At 48.0% G+C, this 19826-nt stretch overlaps 1 protein-coding gene and 1 non-coding gene across 6 annotated transcripts in view; one reads left to right on the top strand and one right to left on the bottom strand.

The window, feature by feature from the left end:
- The window catches only part of Kcc (solute carrier family 12 member kcc), a 407686-nt gene that overhangs the window by 255555 nt on the left and 132305 nt on the right, over positions 1 to 19826 (top strand). For all 5 annotated transcript variants that reach the window (XM_077686853.1, XM_077686851.1, XM_077686852.1 and 2 more), the window contains one exon: positions 14000 to 14082. In XM_077686853.1, coding sequence (XP_077542979.1) covers positions 14000 to 14082 — 83 coding nt within the window. The remainder of the gene's footprint in view (positions 1 to 13999; positions 14083 to 19826) is intronic.
- Trnar-ucu (transfer RNA arginine (anticodon UCU)) lies at positions 6688 to 6759 on the bottom strand. Its single transcript has one exon. It is a non-coding gene; the product is annotated as a tRNA-Arg (tRNA).

The raw sequence follows: 19826 nt of genomic DNA, 5'->3' as shown, positions 1-19826 counted from the left end.
CGTACCATATGAAAGAGCGTCCCGGGGGCTTCGCAGAAGCGGTATAGCGGGGAAAATACGGTGGGGTGCAATATATGGCATTTAGTGGGATGGGGAAAAGTATTTGTCTGGAGTGCACGGAGCTGCCGTTCCTCTTCTTTCGTTGGGTGTTTATGCGGTGCTGGGTAGGTGATACGTGCTGTGTTATCTCGTGATACGTGATCATCGGGGTTGGCCTCTTCTGCTCGGGGGCCGGGCCAACAGGTGTGCGGTTTCGTTGCCCGGGACGGCGGAGTGGGCGGGTGCCCATATGATCATGATGGATCTGTCTGTGGACGCTGGCAGATGATTTGGTGGGTTATCCGGTGAAATCGAAGCGACCCGGGTTTCTTTCGTGGACATTCCTGCAGCGCGCCGCGTTGCGGGTCGGCAGGTAGTCCAGTGGAAACTCGTCGTTGTATTCACATGGCAGCTGGCGCTTGCTGCATCATTGGCGCCTTATATTTGGCCGTTCAATGCTGAAATAAACCGACTTTGTTCCCCTTGCATTCCATTCAAAAGCGCTAACGTGATTGGGCCGTGCGACCGTGGGTAGGAAGCTCCGCACAATATTGTGCGAAATATTGCTCCAATATAGAGAAGGAAGTCAGATTTGGCGTTTTGTATGCGTCAAAACTACACCTTGGCTGCAAAGTGCTCTTTTTGGAGGTCTTTGAGCTATTGGGCGCGAAGTTCGTTGGCTTTTGAAAGGAAGATTTTTTTTACCACCACCATCCTCCACTAGTTAGGTATTTGTATACATAATTTGCTGTGTACGGTTCTATTGCTGATATATGGACATCGCGAAGCGTCCTACCCTGAATGGTTGCCAAATTTTCTCTAGTATGGCACTTGATCGAAATTATGCCGAAAAGTATGTCTCTTTACTACGCACGCATCACCGCTCCGCGCCATGGTGGGCCGTCTAGTCATTTTTCGCTCGGCGCAGCAAATCATACGTTTGCGGGTATTCGGTCATGGTACCATACGAGCCGCCGCTGAGCGAGTTTTGCGACTGTAGTCGGCTTAAGACGGGTCGTACAGCGAGAATTGATCTTTGCACTATGCATACGAGGCATAGTGCAAATTTAATTTGCACTTTAATTTGGACTGCAAATTTAATTTTGAAGGTGGGAGGGAGACCAGGAAGAGAAGTAAAAATAACCTGAAAATCTATTCAAAATTCTATAAATCGAGATCTTTATTCGGGCAGGGATAACAGGGTGGCTTGCGTAGAAAAGAGTAGGGGGGGGGGGGGGTGAGTTACATGCGAGTGTGGATAAAAATGCTATTTGGCATGTTATTTTAGATGCGGAGCATCTCTTGCTCGGGGGAGGTCACTTGTCCGTGCCCCGTCCGCAGCGCCTCTGATGATGATTGTGGCAGGATGCCCCTAGGGATTGGCCAACCAAAAAAATCCATCACGAGATAGCTTCGCGTTCAATCACCGTCGTCATCTTCCCGTAGGGGAACCGCTGAAGAAGAAGGCAAAGCTGCGAAGAGGAGGGCGTGTACGTTGCTCTCAGCCGGTGCACCAACGCTGACGGAGACTACCGATTCTACCACAGAGACGACAACATCGACAAGAACATGATTGACGAGTTTCGGCGCCTCGAGAACCACCGCCTACTCACTGTCACACAACAGTACTTGCGTGCCTTTGCCACCGGTGTGGATCCGGACGCGGAATTTCCTCTGGCGCTACTAAACACCAGATCACTCAACATAACGGCAACACAATGGAACCACACGGAACCCCCATGATGCTTCGCATCCTCATCAGGGTTCCCCACGGGAAGATGGTGTAATTTTTTTAGCATGCGAGTTAAAAATAAGAACTTTGACGCGCGGTGGGTGTATTCCAAGCAAACTTCTGGCTGTTTCCTTGCTTTTTTTTTTCAAAAGCCGCTACAAAATACCTGGTGGTCGTGGTAAGAGCATGATGTCGAAGGCGTGTAAGCTCGGGCATCGCACGCGTAAGAAAAAGGGTAATCGGTGGTGACTGATGATAGGTAGCGTCAATGGCCTCGATCATTCCACCCCCTCCCAATGAACCGCAAAATTCCCGCGGAAAGGGTGGTGGGGGGTGCCCCCCTCCCCCGTAATGCGCACACGCAGAAGGACCTCCTGCTTGTACGCAACGGCAATCGCTGCTGTTATTCCGCGCCGAGTTCGATGGTCCGTATTTGCGCGACGTTTCCCGCAGCAGGCTTCCCTGCCTTGTATACGCACCATTTGCGTTGTCGGCGGTATACGGCCGCGCTAGTACCGCCACTAATGTCCGTAATGCAGCAATGGGCGCAGCAATCGGCAAGGCAGCAATTTTCTTTGCACAGAGGGAGAAGAAAATTTCCCCTTCTTTCAGTACACACAGAATCGCTTACCTGCCTTTTTTGCAGTTATTTTGTTGGAATTGGGAATACGTCTAGTACGGGCGTTCGTGTTGGGCCTTATTTATTGTGCACCTGTACGGGGCACGAGAAGACGCCAGGCGGTCGCGTTACGCGGCCGATGCCGGCCTCCCGGTCCGTCGACGGCCACGTCGGCGTGGATGTTACGAGCTTGCTGATGGCCGTCATAAAGCGCCCGCCGGGCCATCGTGCCGACTGATGGCCTACCGGGGCCATATTTTATATCTGGTCTGTTCCTTTTGCAAAAAGGGAATTGAAGTCATTCTTCACGCTCGTAAAATACGATCTTTTTGCGCTCGCTTCGGAGAAAAAGAAGGTTGTTTTCGCTCGGCTGTTTGTAAAATAGTTATGGGAGACTTGTGTGCACACGGCTGTTCGTAAACACGTAGGGCATCTGCCGTCGAAAGCTGGTGCAGTTAAGCGCAATTGGCTTGCGAGAAAACGGTGCGGATTGTTGTTGGGGGGGGTATAAACGTTTGAGTAAAAAGAGAAAAAGCAGCCTAGTCCGGGTGGGGCCTTCAGTCCAGGGCTTTATGGGCGTCAGTCGCCGCTTCGGCGTGCTTCACTTTGTGTTCTGATTGCCGTAACTTATTTATGGGAGCGCCCAGCCTTGCTTAGTCTCATTAGCTTTGGGATGACTGTAACAGAACCCATCTCCATTTTACTGCGAAGCAGTATATGTCAACCCCCCGCCCCAGTTTTCATTCCGGTGAAGCAGATTTACTCGGCGCCGCTGCGGCGCTCCTCCTCGCCACCGCTGACACCTCTTTCGCAACTGTTATTCCTCTCGCCACCACCGATGCCTCTTTCACAAGCTGCGCAACCGGCTGATAACGGCGGTAGCGCCGTTGTCAGGCGTTTCTAGCGAGTTTTAGCTGACCGTTTTAAACGCGGAGCGTTTCTTAGTCGCACGATGTCCCTCGACCGTCGGCGGCGGCGTCCACACGCTCACTGCGCATGCGCGTCGCGGCGAGGCGCAGGTGCGCGTCTCTCCCCCGTACCCTCCTCGCTCTCAACAACAGGTGCAGCGTTGTTGTCTGTCCGCACCCCTCCCCCTACTCTATAAAAAAAAATAGTTATCGGCGCCTGGTTTCGATCCCACGACCCTGTGGGCGGAACGCGAGGTACATGGTGCTCTTCCCACTGCGCCACAAAAGCGACACAGAATCAAAGGCTACGAACGCGCCTTATATCCTTGACTCATTCACACTATATAAAAAAAATACTATCCGGCGCCTGGTTTCGATCCCACGACCCTGTTGGGCGGAACGCGAGGTACATGGTGCTCTTCCCACTGCGCCACAAAAGCGACACAGAATCAAAGGCTACGAACGCGCCTTATATCCTTGACTCATTCAAACTACGTCAAGAAGCTGCTGATACACGGCAGCAGTTGCATCGATCTCGTCTTCACCAGTTGCTGCAACGCACGACCACTGCTTAAAGACCCCTTAACAGTACACTTTAGCGACCACAAAGCCGTCGTTCTCAGCGTCCAATACAACGACAACAGCAAAAAAAATAAATAAATAACGACTTACAACAACCTACTCCTTGCCTTCACTTCTTGCGTCACAAAAAAAAAGAAAAATTGGGCCCATCTCTCCACGAGGGGGGACTCGAGTCGCAAAATCACGAAAGTAGTAATTAATATATGAATGAAATAATAATTAATAGTAATAAGCAATAATAGTTAACACATTCACTACCACCCCACCACCACCCCCCAAACACTAACGTTAACGCAATACACCCACCCCCCTACGCGACGCATTTACTCGAGTCCCCCCTCGTTGGGAGATGGGCCCAATTTTTTTTCACGCTCCGCTCCGCGCTGATGGCAATGCGTGGCGCGCAAAGCCGCGAACGGCATTGGCTCCGGTTGCGCTGAGCACGCCGCCGATACCGGAACGGACCGTCGAAAACGGTCAGCTAAAACTCTCTACTAAAACAACTAGCCTGCTTTGAGCGCCGACGTGAGCCCATAATTCTATTCTTGTTCAGCATGAAAGGCTTTCCGGGCGACATTTTCACCCTTGTATTTCACGTCGTCATGCTGGTACCGATATCATGCGCTTTGTGCTGGCGGGAAATTTAAACACACTTACTGTCTCATGCGCGCGCGCGTACGCTGTCGAACTGTCACTTAAAAACTGCCAATATCGACTATCGTATCATTGGCGATATAGCTGCCGGTAGTCAACTATTCAACTGTCAAGAACTATTTCAACAGTGCAAATTGTCTGGGTAGTATCATTCTTCGCCACTTCCGCGCTATCGAAAACATATCCTCACCGGGGCCACTGTCGGCGTGCCGCTTCGAATCTGAAGTTCACAAGACAGAGCATCCCTTATCGCATCATTTACAGCGGGAAACGTCTCTGGTATGAAGAGATGCGCGCTGAGTTCTTGGATGTGGTTGTCGTTCGAGCAGTCGGTTCAAGCTGAGCGCATGCGGACAGCGTCTCGCTGGAGCTGTTCCGGGATGATGCGTTTACTTTACCCGCCGGGCGAGTCAAGGGATACCCGCGCAAGTTTTCGGGTGTAGATTGCCCCGCTGGCGTCTCGCAATTAAGCTTATCCTGCGAGCACATCCGTAGCGCGGCTAAGCCGTCTTCAAGGGCACGCCCGGCTGCGCCGATTGAAAGCGGCCGGCAGTGCGAGTTTTTCAGGGCGGTGAACACGAATGCGAAATGATGCTGCCCCATTCTTCCGCGGCAGCCGCGTACTTTGGCAGGGGCTTTCCTTTGTCGTGGTCACGCTGCGCCGGCTCGTGGTAGCAACTATCGATAATGCCAGGTCACCGCTCGCTCCAGAAAGAGCCGCAGTTACTGTGGCAAATCCTCGTAGTTTTTCTCCGCAGGGACGCTGGGCGCGCCGCCATCGGTGTTGTTGATCTGGAAGAACGGTTCTCGCGAAGGTTACGGGCTTTGAGGCGAACTACGGCCCAAGATCGAACGCTTTGTTTAGGTTGGCTTGCCATATTGCGACGCCGGTATGCATCACGTCGCAACTCTCAAGTACACCAAGAGGCTTTGCTGTGTTCGCGACAAATGATCGTCCTTTTATCCCACTTGTTTGATAAGGCCCTACTAAGGTGCTGATAACAGTCTGCAGTCTTTTAGTCCGTATTTTCACTAGCATTTAATAGTCGACATTTGTTGAGCTTATAGGGCGGTACGCGGTTGCCTGATGAAGTTTGAGAACGTACGCTATATTTGGAGTTGAAATCGTGCGGTAAGACAAAAACAATGGTGGCGACCCCCGTAACGTAGAAGCTTCTTTGAACATGCCAGTTAATACATGGGATATATTGTGCTTAACTATTCTATAGAATGCAGCACTAAGGCCGTCAGGCCCTGGGGACTTCCTCAAATTTAGGACATCACTAGGTTTTTTTTTTACTTCCTCGACCGTGACAGGGAATTTTTGTTTCGCCATCTATTGTTGTCAGGAGCGACGCGAATTTACATTTGAATCTTAGGATCGAAAAACAGCGCAGAAGACGGGACTAAGCAAGAAACGCGCAACACAGGCGCTGACGAACAACTGACGAACAAATTTCCAAATCGACAGGAAAGGGGGCATGCGTATTAATGAACCGTCCGTTTCACTGCTTGATAAGGAGGTCGCGTACCTAACACGAACGACTAGGTGTGGATAAATCGGCATGCGGTGGATAAAAATGTTGTTGCCGTCTTAACAAATCTTTTGATATCACATTTCACCTCAAATTTTATTTGTTTTTTATTCGTTTTCTCTTCGCTTTTCATGTATTTTTCGTGCCGCATTAAAACGCGCTCAGTTGTTCGTGGTTGCCTGTGTTGTGCTCTTCTTGCTTAGTACCGTATTCTCGCGGTTTTTTATACTAAAGTGTACCAACAAGCCCTTCACTACACCCTTCTTCACTTTTGAACTTTTTAAGCCCGCTGTATTTTGGGAAAACAGGGAACTCTCATGCTCAGAAAACGCACGTTCTGCATATAACTGTTCTCTAGTAGCTGCCCCTTCGTGTTCAATTTCTGTTATTTCATTTGGGGTGAGCGTATATATATATATATATATATATATATATATATATATATATATATATATATATATATATATATATATATATACAGCAAGAAATGCCGGCAGTCTACAACGCCAAAGAATGCATAGGGGAATGGTTGGACTATTTGTTACCGTTAGTGACGTTACATTATTATTAGTATTATTATTTTATTAATTACGTGATAAAGAAAGAAAGAAAAACACGCGCCCAGAGTGGGGACCGAACCCACGCCTTTCGATTAGATCTCGAATGCCTTACCAACTCGGCTATCTGGGCGACTGTGTTCTCCTTCGCTTTCTGGGTTATTTATATTTACTACAACTGTATCTGACGCTTGAGGGTGGTAGCCAGCGCCACTCAGAGTACACGGGGAGAAGGGGACCTTCTTTTCAACCCCCGGGGCGTGACGCGAACGTCTACAGCCTGTCATAAGCGGGCAACTGGCGGGAAACCCTCTTATGCTACCTTGGCATCAAGGCTGCCAGAACCGAGGCCCTCGCTAAGCTTTCGCACGATAATAGGGTTTAGAAATGAGGGGCTCGTTAGGAAATACAGCAAGAAATGCCGGCAGTCTACAACGCCAAAGAATGCATAGGGGAATGGTTGGACTATTTGTTACCGTTAGTGACGTCTGCTACGTTAGTGACTCATCGTCTGCCCTCTCGTTTATCCCCTGAACCCCACTTCCCCAGTGCAGGGTATACCAAACCGGGCTCTACACCTGGTTAACCTCACGGCCATTTCGTCCGTTAATCACTTCGAATAAATTGGTGTGGCGCTACTGGAGACACCGTCGGTCCCCCTCTCCGCAGTGTACAGCACCTGGAAGAGATAAGAGAGTTATTCATTCATTCATTCATTCATTCATTCATTCATTACTGGAAAATATATCTGCTTCTCCCACGTTGTCACGGACGTCGCGGCTTCCAGTGCGCATTTCATTCTAAAGAATGAGGTCGCAGTTTGCGTCGATGGAATATAACTAGATTGGAATTGAGGGTGGTATGGCGTCACGGACAAACTGTAATCTCCCACCGGTTTCAGCCATGTGAGCTGTTCTAATTGGTTTGTGCTGCGCATGTGTGTTTCACGTACGCATCACAATTACCTGGCAGTAATCCCTCCTCCCCGCCATTTTTCTTTTCCGGCTTTGCGACCCACGCTAGGCCTAGGCTCTCGTGTACCTGTGGCATTATTAGGGCGTTACCTTGCGCGCCGATTTCGGGAGAGCTTAATAGGATGTTATGAAGCGGACCGCAACACCTCCGTAGTAAATATATTTTACTGGCCAGCGAAAAAAAAGAGTACCGCACACGGCGTGGAGAAATGCGAACATTTGATTACAGGGATAAGGTGGAGTAACGAAAGGAGTAACCCAACATCGTGTTTCCCTATTTGAAGTGCGATACCATTGAGCTTGCTCGTTTTGAAACAACGCCTCAGCATTTTTTATAGAATTCGTTCTCATGCTGACAACGTAACTAGCCTTCTCTTTTTCAAGTTGTCAACGTCTACAAGTTTTAAATGCAGATCATTTCTTAGCCTCGCCTGTTCCTGCGTCGGACGGTGTCAACAGTTCCGCGTCCGCAGCAGGTGCGCCTCTCCTTCCCTCCTCTCTCTCAACAGCAGCTGGCGCGCGCATGCGTCGTAGTCAGCCCGTTCGCTCCGTCGCGGTCTCGGCGTAACAGGTACGTGATAGCAGCGCGGTGGGGCGTGGAAGGGCGCGCGCTGCTTGCGCATGCGCGCTCTCCCCCCCGTACTGCTCTCCCTCTACTGCGCGCGCTGCAAATATAGCGGCTAGCGGTCGCTCGTGTTTCAGTCACTGCGTTGCTCCTTCCACGAGCGTCAACCTTCCTTGGTTGACGCTAGTGCCCACGTTTACTCGTGTCTGCTGCTCCAGCATCACGGAAGAAGCGATGGAAGCAACACTGCCTTCAATCAGTACTGAGGCCCCAATGCTCTGCATTTACTCGTGTTCCCCTCGCGGGAAGGCGCGGGAATTTTTTTGTGTGTATTTGCTTTAGATGTCGTTTACATATTTCATTCTTGATGTATAGTTACGAATGGTTTCTTGAGAGGCGAAATGACATGCGAAGGGGGAGATATTTCGTTCCATACTGTACGTGAATCGCTGTTCCCTGCAGAGAAGGCTTTATTATCGCGACAGCCTTAAGGTGGTTGTAGAGCAAGAAACGAAAGAATACCGCGAGCCATGACGCGAAAATCTTGATTGGTCGACAGGTTGATGACGAATGCGAGTCACGTGTAGGAGCGCAGAGTTGCCATCCGTCGCGAAGTTCGCTGTGTGGCCCTGCGATTCTGACGTCATCGTCCACCGGCACCGGGACGCCATTACTGAACACGCGTGTGATGGATGCGGTGCCGTCTACCAGAGCGGATGGCGCCCTTGCTCTGCTGTCGCATTCCACCTTTAAAGAGGAAATTTAGGCGTCCTGCAGTTTTTTTTTTTTATGCAGCTTTTACGCAGCCACTCCTGTGGTTCTGCGGCGTCCATCGCCCTCGTCCTCGTCCTTTGTTGTGAACGATGAGGACACTCCAGATAGAGCAATGAAGAAAGCGAAGTAGGAGAGCATGGATAAAGTGGGATGATGAAGGCCCGAGGGTGCAGCGTGATGCGTGCTCCGTGGTGGCGACTCACTACGAGGTAACGCCACAGTAGCGCGCGCCGTCATTCGGGCGGAATGCTCGGGCATACCGTTGAGCCTCTGCTCGGGCGGTATGCCCGAGCAAAGGCTTAGCGCCGTCGACGCCACAAACCAGAGTTGCGCACCGCCGAAGCAGCAGCTATGCGCCGTCGCCGGGAAGACACAGCAGTTCGCGCCGTCGACGCAGATGCCTACCGTCGGCGCCCATACATATGTCTGTCTGAAATTCTTCGCCTCGATATATTTTGCAAAGTCGGAACAGCTAAACAGCTGCGCTCAAATTTCGCGTTAGGGAGTATCTTAATTGTCAGTTCTTTTTTTCTGAATGACAAATGTGTTCAAGAAAGGAGAACATCTTCCGCCCGTATGCCTCGCGGCACTGCGTTGGTGTAACAGCAGAGGGTCATGGTGGCTGGCTCAGCTGGCGACAGGTCAGGTAGGCCCTCGACGCTGTTTTTCATACATTTTCCCATAGGCTTCCAGTGGGTGCGAGTGTTAGTGCAGACCTTGGTTACAAAACTGGTGCCTTGCGCGCAGAGAGAATGTGTGCAATTTGTTAGCGTCGTCGGTCGCTGTTTATCCGATGTCTTCCGCTGCACTCGACTGTAATTTGCACTTGCTTTCCCTGGCCGTCGCCGTACGTGATGATGATGATGATAAACTTAACCATAGCGTTCTTAGTATAACCAATGGGAACACCACTGAAATAGTTGCTTTCCTGCATTGTGCATGCACACTGTCGGCGAGCGCGTTCGACGCCAGAGCAAAAAAAAAAAAAAAAAAAAAAGAAAAAAAAAGAGAGGTAAACGAGCATAAAATTCTAGTGTGTTCAGTCGCTCGTGCTGCTGCAAAAGGGTTCCCCGAGCACCGCAATCAGTCTGTGATGCTTGGACGAGTCAGCGAGGGTGATTGCGGTACTCAGACAGGCTGCTCTGCGGTATCTGCCAAATGTGGTTACAGCGCAGGTGCGGAACTAAACGATTACGAATTGTTGGGACGAGTGGAGCCAGCGACACGGGCGGTTTTATGGTCGCCGTGGCGACGCTGCTTAGCGCCACGGACGGGAGGCTGGAAAGTATTCCGCGGAAGAGGCGCTCGCATTGGTTAAAATCTCGGAGCCTAACGCGTGTGAGGCCTTCGTGCTCTTCTTAAACATCGCCTGGCCATTTGCGCGGTTTTCACAGCCGGTCGACTCAGTCGTTTCGGGGATGGCTGCCGGCAGCGAGCGCTGCGCACCCTGCGGGCCTGGCTGGCTCAGGGAATCCCCCCGCGGCATTGAGTCGTTTAGCAGGCGCACTCGAGCTGTCCCTCTCCGGTCATGCTAATGGGCTTAACGAGCGGAGGCGCCGTCGTCCAAGGGACTGTCTTGGCCACTCTTCCTTTCACCGCCCGGCAGAGCAAACGTCGCGGGGTTTATGCTGTCTTGGTATCGAGTTTTGCGCTTTCCCGCAGCTCTCATGGCCGGCAGGGCTCTTTTGGGGGGCGAGCGGTCGGTCTAACGTTTCTTTAGTTTTCCCTTTTACGGATTCTTCAGTTAGTCCTGGTTTTTTTTATTTGACTAATTCTGACCTAGCTATAATAAAAAAGATCAGTTGTTTGATTTTGCGTCCTTTTCGCACTAAAATATTCTACTCCATGGCTTCAAACAACTGTTTTCCTTTTGCTGTAGACCACTCACTGAAGTGCTATTTTGGTAAATAGTTTAATGGACAGATTGATGCACTCGTTCATAGGTTAACAAATTTGTTTATTTACTCTTCCTTTTGTTCGTTCGGTAGTTCATTTATTGTATTTGGCGTAATTCCTCTTTGTGACAAAAATGGAGCAAACAAAACTAACCGAGAAAAAATATTGCACCTACAAAAAAACTTCTGTCATTTTAAGACGTGTCTCATATGTACAATAAAATCATAACCTTGGTGTCAACGCCCTTTTCGTTTTAAGCAAAAATAAAAAAGCGCTATTTTCCCAAGACACCGATGACTTTTCATAGTTTTCATGACAACGCAATCATTAAGTAAATAATACTATGGGTATCTTGTGTACCAGCTAAAATGTTACTGGGCTGATATTGTGCGAGCGGCTGCAGATGGTGTCCGTCGCTTAAGTGACGCGTAACGTCGGTCTTGCGTTGTGAGCGAATAATGAAACAATGCTAAACAAAATGCATATTTAACGAACTTCTATTCTTTTTTTTTAGATATAGTGCGCGGGAAAATAATGAACGGTGTCGACTTTTTTTTTTTTTTTTTTGTTCCTGTATGTCGCGTACAAGGCCTTTTCACCAGAAAGTTCGCTTGAGTGCAGCCAGCCACCCTTTTTGTGGGGTGTTCACTGTCGTTGCTATTGTGTTTGCTAACACACTGTGGGTTTGTTTTCGTGACTATTTTTCTCGCGAGCTCTGTAAACGCACCTTCTTTGCCGTAACCTGGCGCTGTACATGCGCAAAAATGAGAACCGTTATTGTCGTCGCGACCTTTGTCGACGACTCGCGGCGCCAAAAACTGGATGGCTCTCGTGTGCTCCCTCTAATATATATATATATATATATATATATATATATATATATATATATATATATATATATATATATATATATATATACATAGTTAAGAGAAAAGGTTCCTGGCTATAAGGTTAACTGTACGATAGAGAAGTGACATTGAAAAACATAACAATATTTATTCTAACGTTTCGACCGAGGGCCGGTCTTTTTCAAAGATCTTTGAAAAAGACCGGCCTCCGGTCGAAACGTTCGAATAAATATTGTTATGTTTTTCAATGTCACTTCTCTATCGTATATATCTATATATATATATAATATTACAGCGTCAGTGGTACCTCAGGCGAAACTCGATTATGTTCGCGAACGGGAGACTCACATTGCACGTGCTTGTCAGAGGCCCGCAACCGGAAGTAGGTCGCCATTTTAACAGGCGTGAAACGGACATTCTTTGCAATGGACAAAAACCACTCTTCCCTTATCACGGCGTCATCTTTGGAACTTCAAGTTGCAAGTCGGCACTGTCATTATTCGTTATCAATATACCGGTGGCACATGTCCTCGCAGATGGCTCACTGTTAAGCTAAACATGATTATTTTAAAGCACATCTAATAAAATATTATACTAAACTCATATTTCATCTGTCCAAAACTTGTTTCAACTGAGTTTCATCTGTTAGAAACATCTTTCAACTGAGCAGCAGCTGACGGTGGTAAGGGTAGCACACTGAGTGATTGTTTCCCCTCCTTTCACTAAGTACGCGTAACGCTCGAAAACGAAGCAACACAACAGGCAACGCCGCGAGTGTATTGTCTTTTCCCAATTATTTGAAACTCCATTTTAGAGTGCACAAGAGGGAGCAGGAGGTACATATCACAGAACAATTGTCGCAGAAACACGGCAATCTGTTGCAGTAACGCAGCGGCAGCGACAACTGTCCACCCGTGCCTAGCAACCTACCCGACCTTTCTCGGTACCTTACCCGCTGCGTTATGCTTTGAATATATGTGGGAAGGCCCGTTGCGTTGCCTTTCCGAAACTGGTTCGAATCGTTTGAAGCAACCTGTTTTACTTTCTGGGAACCCGCTGCGAATTATCTTCGCGGCCCGTGTCGTTTTCCCGTGGAAATACGTTCTTGTAGAACCCGACGCGCTGTGTGTAAGTGGGCGTTCATACTACCATCGCTATCCTCAATAAGAGCAGAGGCAGTACTGGTGGGAGGCTGGCCGCTTTTAAAGGCTGCATCTCCGCAAGTGTGGCCTTGTAGCGGGAAAGCATTAATAGGATATGCAGTGACAGCTCTGAATATTCGAAAGCATCATTAGTACTGGCCTTCGGCGACGACCACACGCTCCCCGCGCCGTGCGGATAGACATGCACCCGCTATAAACTATTGAGAGCAGCTGCTGCTGTAAAACAAACTGTGCAAACCGCTAAGAACTGAGCGCGCATGCAACTGGCAACGAACTGAGCACGGAAGACGCCTGGGACTGAAATGCGATCGGCCTGCGTTAAAAGGCCGCTGAAACACCTTTTCGAGCGTATGAAATGCTTTTTGACATAGAGAATAGACATTTTCAGTTCCTACACTTCATCATGATTTTTTTCCAAGATATCAGCAGCAGATTGAGAGCTACAAAGCTTTTACAAAAAAAAAAGTTAGTTTTGCCGCTAAGCATATTCTGCCTGGGGTGACGGTGACGACACAAAAAAATGCGACCAACGTACCACTAATAACAGCGTCGCTAAAAAAAGAGAAAAACTGCGTGAGGAGTAAATTGAGTGGTGGTGTTGCTACAGCGGACAGTGGGGTTGCTACAGTGTGCGGAAATGGGCTTCACTTTATGCGCGAAACCGCAAGTTAGTGTCGTACCATTGGTGCGTAAGAACAGGAACGGTCAGCACGGGCTCAATTAGCAGGCCTTCGCAGAGAATGATAGGTGTCTCGCCAGCAGGCATATTGCACGTTTCCGTTGGTCGAAGTTTACGATAGCAGCAGCTGTCACAGATTGGGACCAATGGAAAGTGCGGTGTTTTCCTACTTGTGTCCCGTTTATCATTTTCTATACGCAGGATTGCTAAGCAAGGCGGCTCTAGAACGTTGCGCGTGGAGTTTTGAGAATTGCTTTCTCATGCAGCACGAGCTATCTAAGCGCTTGATTATTGTTTGTTTTTCTGCTTGCTGGTTGGTCTTGTAAGTTATTATTGCCCTTGACAATACTTGCTCTTGCTCTGTAATTTTTTTTTTGCCGATTCGAGGGTCCACGTTGGTTATGACTTGGCAGCTTCCCAGCGCTCGCCAGTTGGATTACAACCTAACGCGCAGTTTTCTTTTCTTCTTCGCAGGTGACTCTGCGCAGTGCGACGAACGGCCAATCATCCAAGATGGCGCCCTTTCAAGCTACGAGCGGAACCTATACCTTTACCACGTGAGTGCCACCCTTGTGTATCGAACAAGAACTTGGCGGGGCTTGTAGGTATACTGGCTACCGGTTTGACAAACGTATGCATTGACTGGTATGCGAAAATTAGGCCTCAAATTGCCGGCTTCGTTGAGTAAAAACGATGAACGGCATAGGGTAAGCCGTACACTTCCCATGCATTTTTGGGCATTTTGAGGAACCTTTTTCTCGGCATCTACTAAAGGTATTTGTACAATGCATACGTCATTTTCTTTCAAATTTTAGGCTCTTTTAACTATACCAGAATTTTTCTCCACCAGTACCTGAATTGTGGCTTTATTTGCGTATCGAAAATTGTGTAACAAAAAAACCTCTGCGTGCATATTTTCAATTCTGGCGCAGTAGTTCCCAACTTATGTAGATGACAGGAAAAAAAATCAGATGTTATCCTGGAAGATATGGGAAATAACTGTACTTATGTAATAAAAGAAACACTGTTTTGAGATAATTGAGTTTAAAGTAAGAAATGAGGTTAAAAACAATACTGTTTTGCCACAAACACCACTTGAGTCATTCATTTAGTAAGAACCAGCTTCGTAATCACCGTCGAAGTCATTTTTTTGCTTTTCAGCCTGTCGTCAGTCCTGCCTTGCCTGTTTTGCGAACTGTAGTGAAGCTCTGTTCGCAAAGTATCTTCGCTTGTGGTCAACCTCTCTCAGTCACTTGATGGTGGTGTTGTACCCAATGTTTGATCTGAATGATTTGAAAATGCTTGCTCGTGCGTTGCCATCGTCATTGAATGAAAGAACAGCATCCAAGTTTGCAATATTAAGAGTGGGAAGCTCAACAAAGACATTTTTTGGTGAGTGGCTCCGAAGCTCAAATGTGGAAAAAACGTCCACAGCGTCTCTGGATTGCCTTGGCCGAAAAATCAGCTATGCAATGGTTGCCAAGCAATTCCTTAGTACAGCTGGCTCCAGAAAAGTGTTTTGATTTGGGGCTGGAAGTTTCTCGGAGAAAATGACAATAAACCCAGAGCACATTCTAAAAGTAGTCGCTTACTACTTGCTTACGGAAGAACTGTTTTGACCCAGAAATACAACTTTCTAAGAAAAGTGCGATTATGAAAAATGTGCATAAGGAAATGAACTTCCCTAATCGCGAAGCAAAAAAAGCCTTTTTTTTTTAATTTTGCCTTACCCTGTGCCCTGAAATTAAACAGTTCTTTCGGGAATTGCGGTATTACGGCGTAAGAAATTTGGCAGGAGGCAGTAGATAAAAGTGCTCCCGCATTTATGGCAGCTATTCTGAGGGCAGGGCCTCTGTTTTTTTTTTTTTTTTCTATTATTAATGAAAGCTTTTCTGAGAGCTCAAGGCTAGGTACGTATTCAACATACCGAAGTGCCGCATGCATAATGCTTGAAACGGGTGCATCTTATAGCATACTGCAGAGAGTGCAAATGGGCACATGGTAACAGATGCTTTTTTGTTGTTGTTATTCCTAGTATTCAATTTTTTACCTGTGTTTCTCGTCGAGATATTTCACCTAACCGTTTTGCAGGAAAGAAACCCCGACCAGCGAGTAATCCTCTAGCTAGCCATTATTTCGGAAGCAGCAGGCGCACCTTTTTTTTATTGGGAAGCACGTCTTTGTGAATACTCCGGGGTTTTTTCGGCGTCGCTTTGTTTTTTCTTCTTGTGACTGTGCTGAGCTCATAGGCTTTAGTCGGGAGCGTATGGTCGGGAAAATATAATGCAAATCTTGTTCCAACGCAAATACACTAGAAAATTGCAGCACGTTCGGCCGCCTATAGCTTTACGAGGTTTTGTCGAGCTTGTTTTGTCAGAAGTTTCCCTAATCGCAGTTTGAAAACTGCGTTTCTCCCCTATTTTCTTGATGCGTCTGTGTATGGTTGTGAAAATGAGCTAGAACTCTGGTAATAATGCAGCCACTTTAAAGCGAGTTGCATCGCTTTTGGTCGCTGACAGCAATCCATTACCACGAGGATTTTGTTAAGCCCTAAATTTGTTTGCTTATAGAGTACCTTACGCGTCAAAGGGGAAGTTATTTGTTTTACATAAGGTGCAGCAGAACAAAAGTTACAGCTATTTTCTTCAACCACGTGCTTCCCACTGAACGCAACGCATGGTTAGCACGTCCGCGTAGCAGCTCCAAGCAAGGGTCATGCGTTTTAAATGCCTTTTATCGCAATTCAAAAAAGGGTGCTCGTTTAGCATTGGCGGTGGAACGCAGATGTTTTCCAGACATTAGTCGCTGCAAATACCTTTCTCCGTAAATGTGGGCTTCGCATTTGTCTGTGAAACAAAACAAAAACTTACACAAACTCCCAAGTATAAATTGTCCAATAAATTCTTAAGCCGTCCTCCAATGCAAGTGCCCCTTCAGAGTAAGTTGCGCTGGTACACGCATTCAGCGCCTGCAAGACATTTTTGGCGGGCCACTAAGGAAGCTGATGCTAAAGTAAATGGCCCGAGGTCTATTTCATCGATACCTTCATAAGACCATATGTATACCTCCATGTAACCCTATAATAGCACTATATACGAGCCCCTGTAAAGTCGGCTTCGCTGTTATACACAAATGCTTTGCTGAAAAGGCATTACTTCGTGGCAGTAGAGGAGGACTTGTATGAAAATATAAAGGTCTTCGGGCCTTCTATATAAATACCTCGATAAAATCCTGCATATCCCTCCCTATAAAACGCTGTACATTGAGCCCTTTATCGGCTTCGCTATGACACGTAAATGCATTTCTTTGAAGGCATTTTTTTCCGGGCCAGTATAAGGAGTCGATATCACAGTATTAGGGCACTAGCGCTTTTTGTTAATAGCACTTTCGTATGCATTGAAAGTGCGACACATTAAGCGGTTTGCAGACGAGCAGACGGGTTTCCTTGAGGAGTCCACAAGTGCTTGAGCATTTAAAAGAACTTTCGTGGGTGAGCATGCCACGCGTCGACTAGGTTTTCGTCCTTAGAAAGCCGGTGGTTCTAGGACGGATCCGTATGCGACACGTTTTAGCAGAAATAAATCCTAGTTTTAACAGACCCCCAGTTTGTATTATGCTTTAGGCGTAAAAAGGCCCAGAGCCCCACTTGCAACCCGGCGACGCTCTTTCCTTTGAAGCCACGATGCTTGCGGCGTGCGTGTTGAGGCCGCGCCCGTGTCTCGCATGGAGGCATGAGGTTGCGGGTCCGTAGCGATTTTTGGGGCTGAAACATTGCAGCTTTGCTTTCCTACAAGCTCGCGGCATTTCGTTGTATCAGCAGTTTATCGTAGTAAAAAAAGTAATTCTGGATTCGTCCTGCAGCATGCGTGGAGGAACCGTTGGAGGAGCGTCAATGAGCATCAATGAGCATCTTCTCACTAGGTCAAGGATCCGAGCGCGTTTAGTGCCCCGGAGTCTTCATGTCGGGTCACACGGGGCTTTTATTACGCAGTTTTGTAGCTATCCCTGCTCGCGGAAAAGGAAAAGCGGACCATGCTGAGGACGTTTATTTATTTATTTATTTATTTTTTTGCCGTCTCGCGTTATTTCTGCGCCGTAAAGTCTACGTCCTTCGCCGTGATTCCGTTTACCCGTGCGCGCCGCGCAATCTCTTAACGGTCCGAGCAGCGCATAAAATGAAAGCGCCATTCAGCGGCTTCTGACAGCGATAGCCGGCAAAGCTGCTCTTGCATGATGCATCGGCTAAACTCCAGGCGCCACACCCCGACCCGTCAGCTTTCACTGGCGTGAGACTCGCGGTATTGTCCCAACTATAGTCAAGCTTTCACGTTCGCTGCGCTTTTCGTTTGCTTCTCCCGGCGTATTCTTGCTTATTGCGTTACAAGTCATTTTATTTTGACCCCGGGGGTTGAGCACATGGAAATTTTTGCGCCCAGCTCCTCTATATTCCGCGATTTTCAGTGCGTGTCCTCGGTGGCAACAGCTTTTGACCTAGCAGGACGCTCGGATCAGAGATAGGCATGATATTATTGCGAAAGCATTAATATTATGCCGAGTGAGCGAGAATGCCGGCGTCGGCGGCGCCTCGGGCAGCGAAACGGCCTATGAACCCACGTGACTGCGAAGCCTTCCGTAGCGTGGGCTTCTAATTAATAAAAGGGCCCATCTCCCCGCGAGGGGGACTCGAGTAAATGCGTCGCATAAGGGTTGGGTGTATTGCGTTAACGTTTAGTGTTTGGGGAGTTGGTGGTAGTGAATGCGTTGTATCAGCAGCTTCTTGACGTAGTTTGAATGAGTCAAGGATATAAGGCGCGTTCGTAGCCTTTCATTCTGTGTCGGTTTTGTGGCGCAGTGGGAAGAGCACCATGTACCTGGCATTCCGCCCACAGGTAGTGAATGCGTTGTATCAGCAGCTTCTTGACGTAGTTTGAATGAGTCAAGGATATAAGGCGCGTTCGTAGCCTTCCATTCTGTGTCGGCTTTTTGGCGCAATGGGTAGAGCACCATGTACCTTGCGTTCCGCCCGCAGGGTCGTGGGATCGAAACCAGGCGCCGGTAAGTATTATTTTTTTATATAGTGTAGGGGGAGGGGTGCGGACCTGTTGTTGAGAGCGAGGGGGTTAGCGTGATGCGGGAGAGGAGGAGTGGGGGAGAGGGCGCACCTGGAACGGCTGTTGCGGACGCCGAGGCACGCCAACGCCGGGTGACATGTGAGTTAAAGAAATGCTCTGCATTTAAAACACAAAGGAATGCGCTACCAGGAAACGCCCGGGCAAGCGCAGAGCAACATAGAAAGCGGAAACTGGTGACTCCATCCCGCCGCTCTTCGGCGTCCGACGACCCAGCACGCTCCGCACTGGTTCACACAGCGGCGCAACAACCACCACCGAGCCAGGAAGCCGTGTGCGGCAATAGAGTTCTTAGAACAATCGTCCTAGTGATCCCGGTCTGCAGCGAACATGCTAATGAAGAAACTGTATGAAATAAACGCGCCAATTTATTCGAGGAACTCTAAAATGCAGCCTGTAGGCAAAACTCCAAGGAACTTGAGTACTCAACGGCGTTCAATTGGACGTTAATGCTTTCTCATTCATAAAGCGTACGAAGGGCTTAGAGGTCCTCGGATTTTCTTGACATTGGGTTCCACGAGACGGGATACGCACTTTACAGACTTTTTCTTTTGTCCCTCACCAGTAAAGTCGTCGAGTTCAAGGCTTCTTTATTGCGTTGAGTTTGCATGTGTGTCTTTCAGTGGGTTGATGCAAGTGGTTCTAGACTATTTTCTGTTCAATCAGAGTATGTGGTGCGCTTGGTTAAGGGCATGAATGGAAAATACCTTATTGTTTCCTTGTCCAAATTATGCCCTCTTAGAAAGAGAAATTGTGAAATGAGGGAGCTCTGAACTAAGGGGTTGCATGCTTATTGTTTGTGGTGGGTGTGCTACTCGCCTTCAAGTTTTTTATTCGTTCACGCTAGTGAATCTCCAGAGAAAGGTTAAAAACAAAATCAATGCAATTATTGTAGTAGTTAGGTTTCCGTATAAAGATTATGCCACGCTGGTCTGCAAAGCCATGGCATCCCAAGTTTAACGTTTTCTCCTTAGTATTTAGTAGTGGAAATTAAAAAAAAAGAAACCGTTACCGAATTTAGGATTTCCTCGTAGCTCTCAAAGCACAGGTTTTTATGGAAGTTGTGTATGGCTTTGAAAAATGTAAACTCGCGTTCTAATACTCGACGTACTTACAAATTAAATCAAATTAAATAAAGTTTCCCCGCCAAAGCAACTGCAAAATGTACCAGG

This window comes from Haemaphysalis longicornis, unplaced genomic scaffold (assembly GCF_048455015.1).
Source record: "Haemaphysalis longicornis isolate Haplotype H1 unplaced genomic scaffold, Haemaphysalis longicornis Haplotype H1 scaffold_1, whole genome shotgun sequence".
NCBI classification, from domain to species: domain Eukaryota; kingdom Metazoa; phylum Arthropoda; class Arachnida; order Ixodida; family Ixodidae; genus Haemaphysalis; species Haemaphysalis longicornis.
The sequence above is the reverse complement of the archived record's forward strand: the minus strand, read 5'-3'. Positions and strand labels throughout refer to the sequence as shown.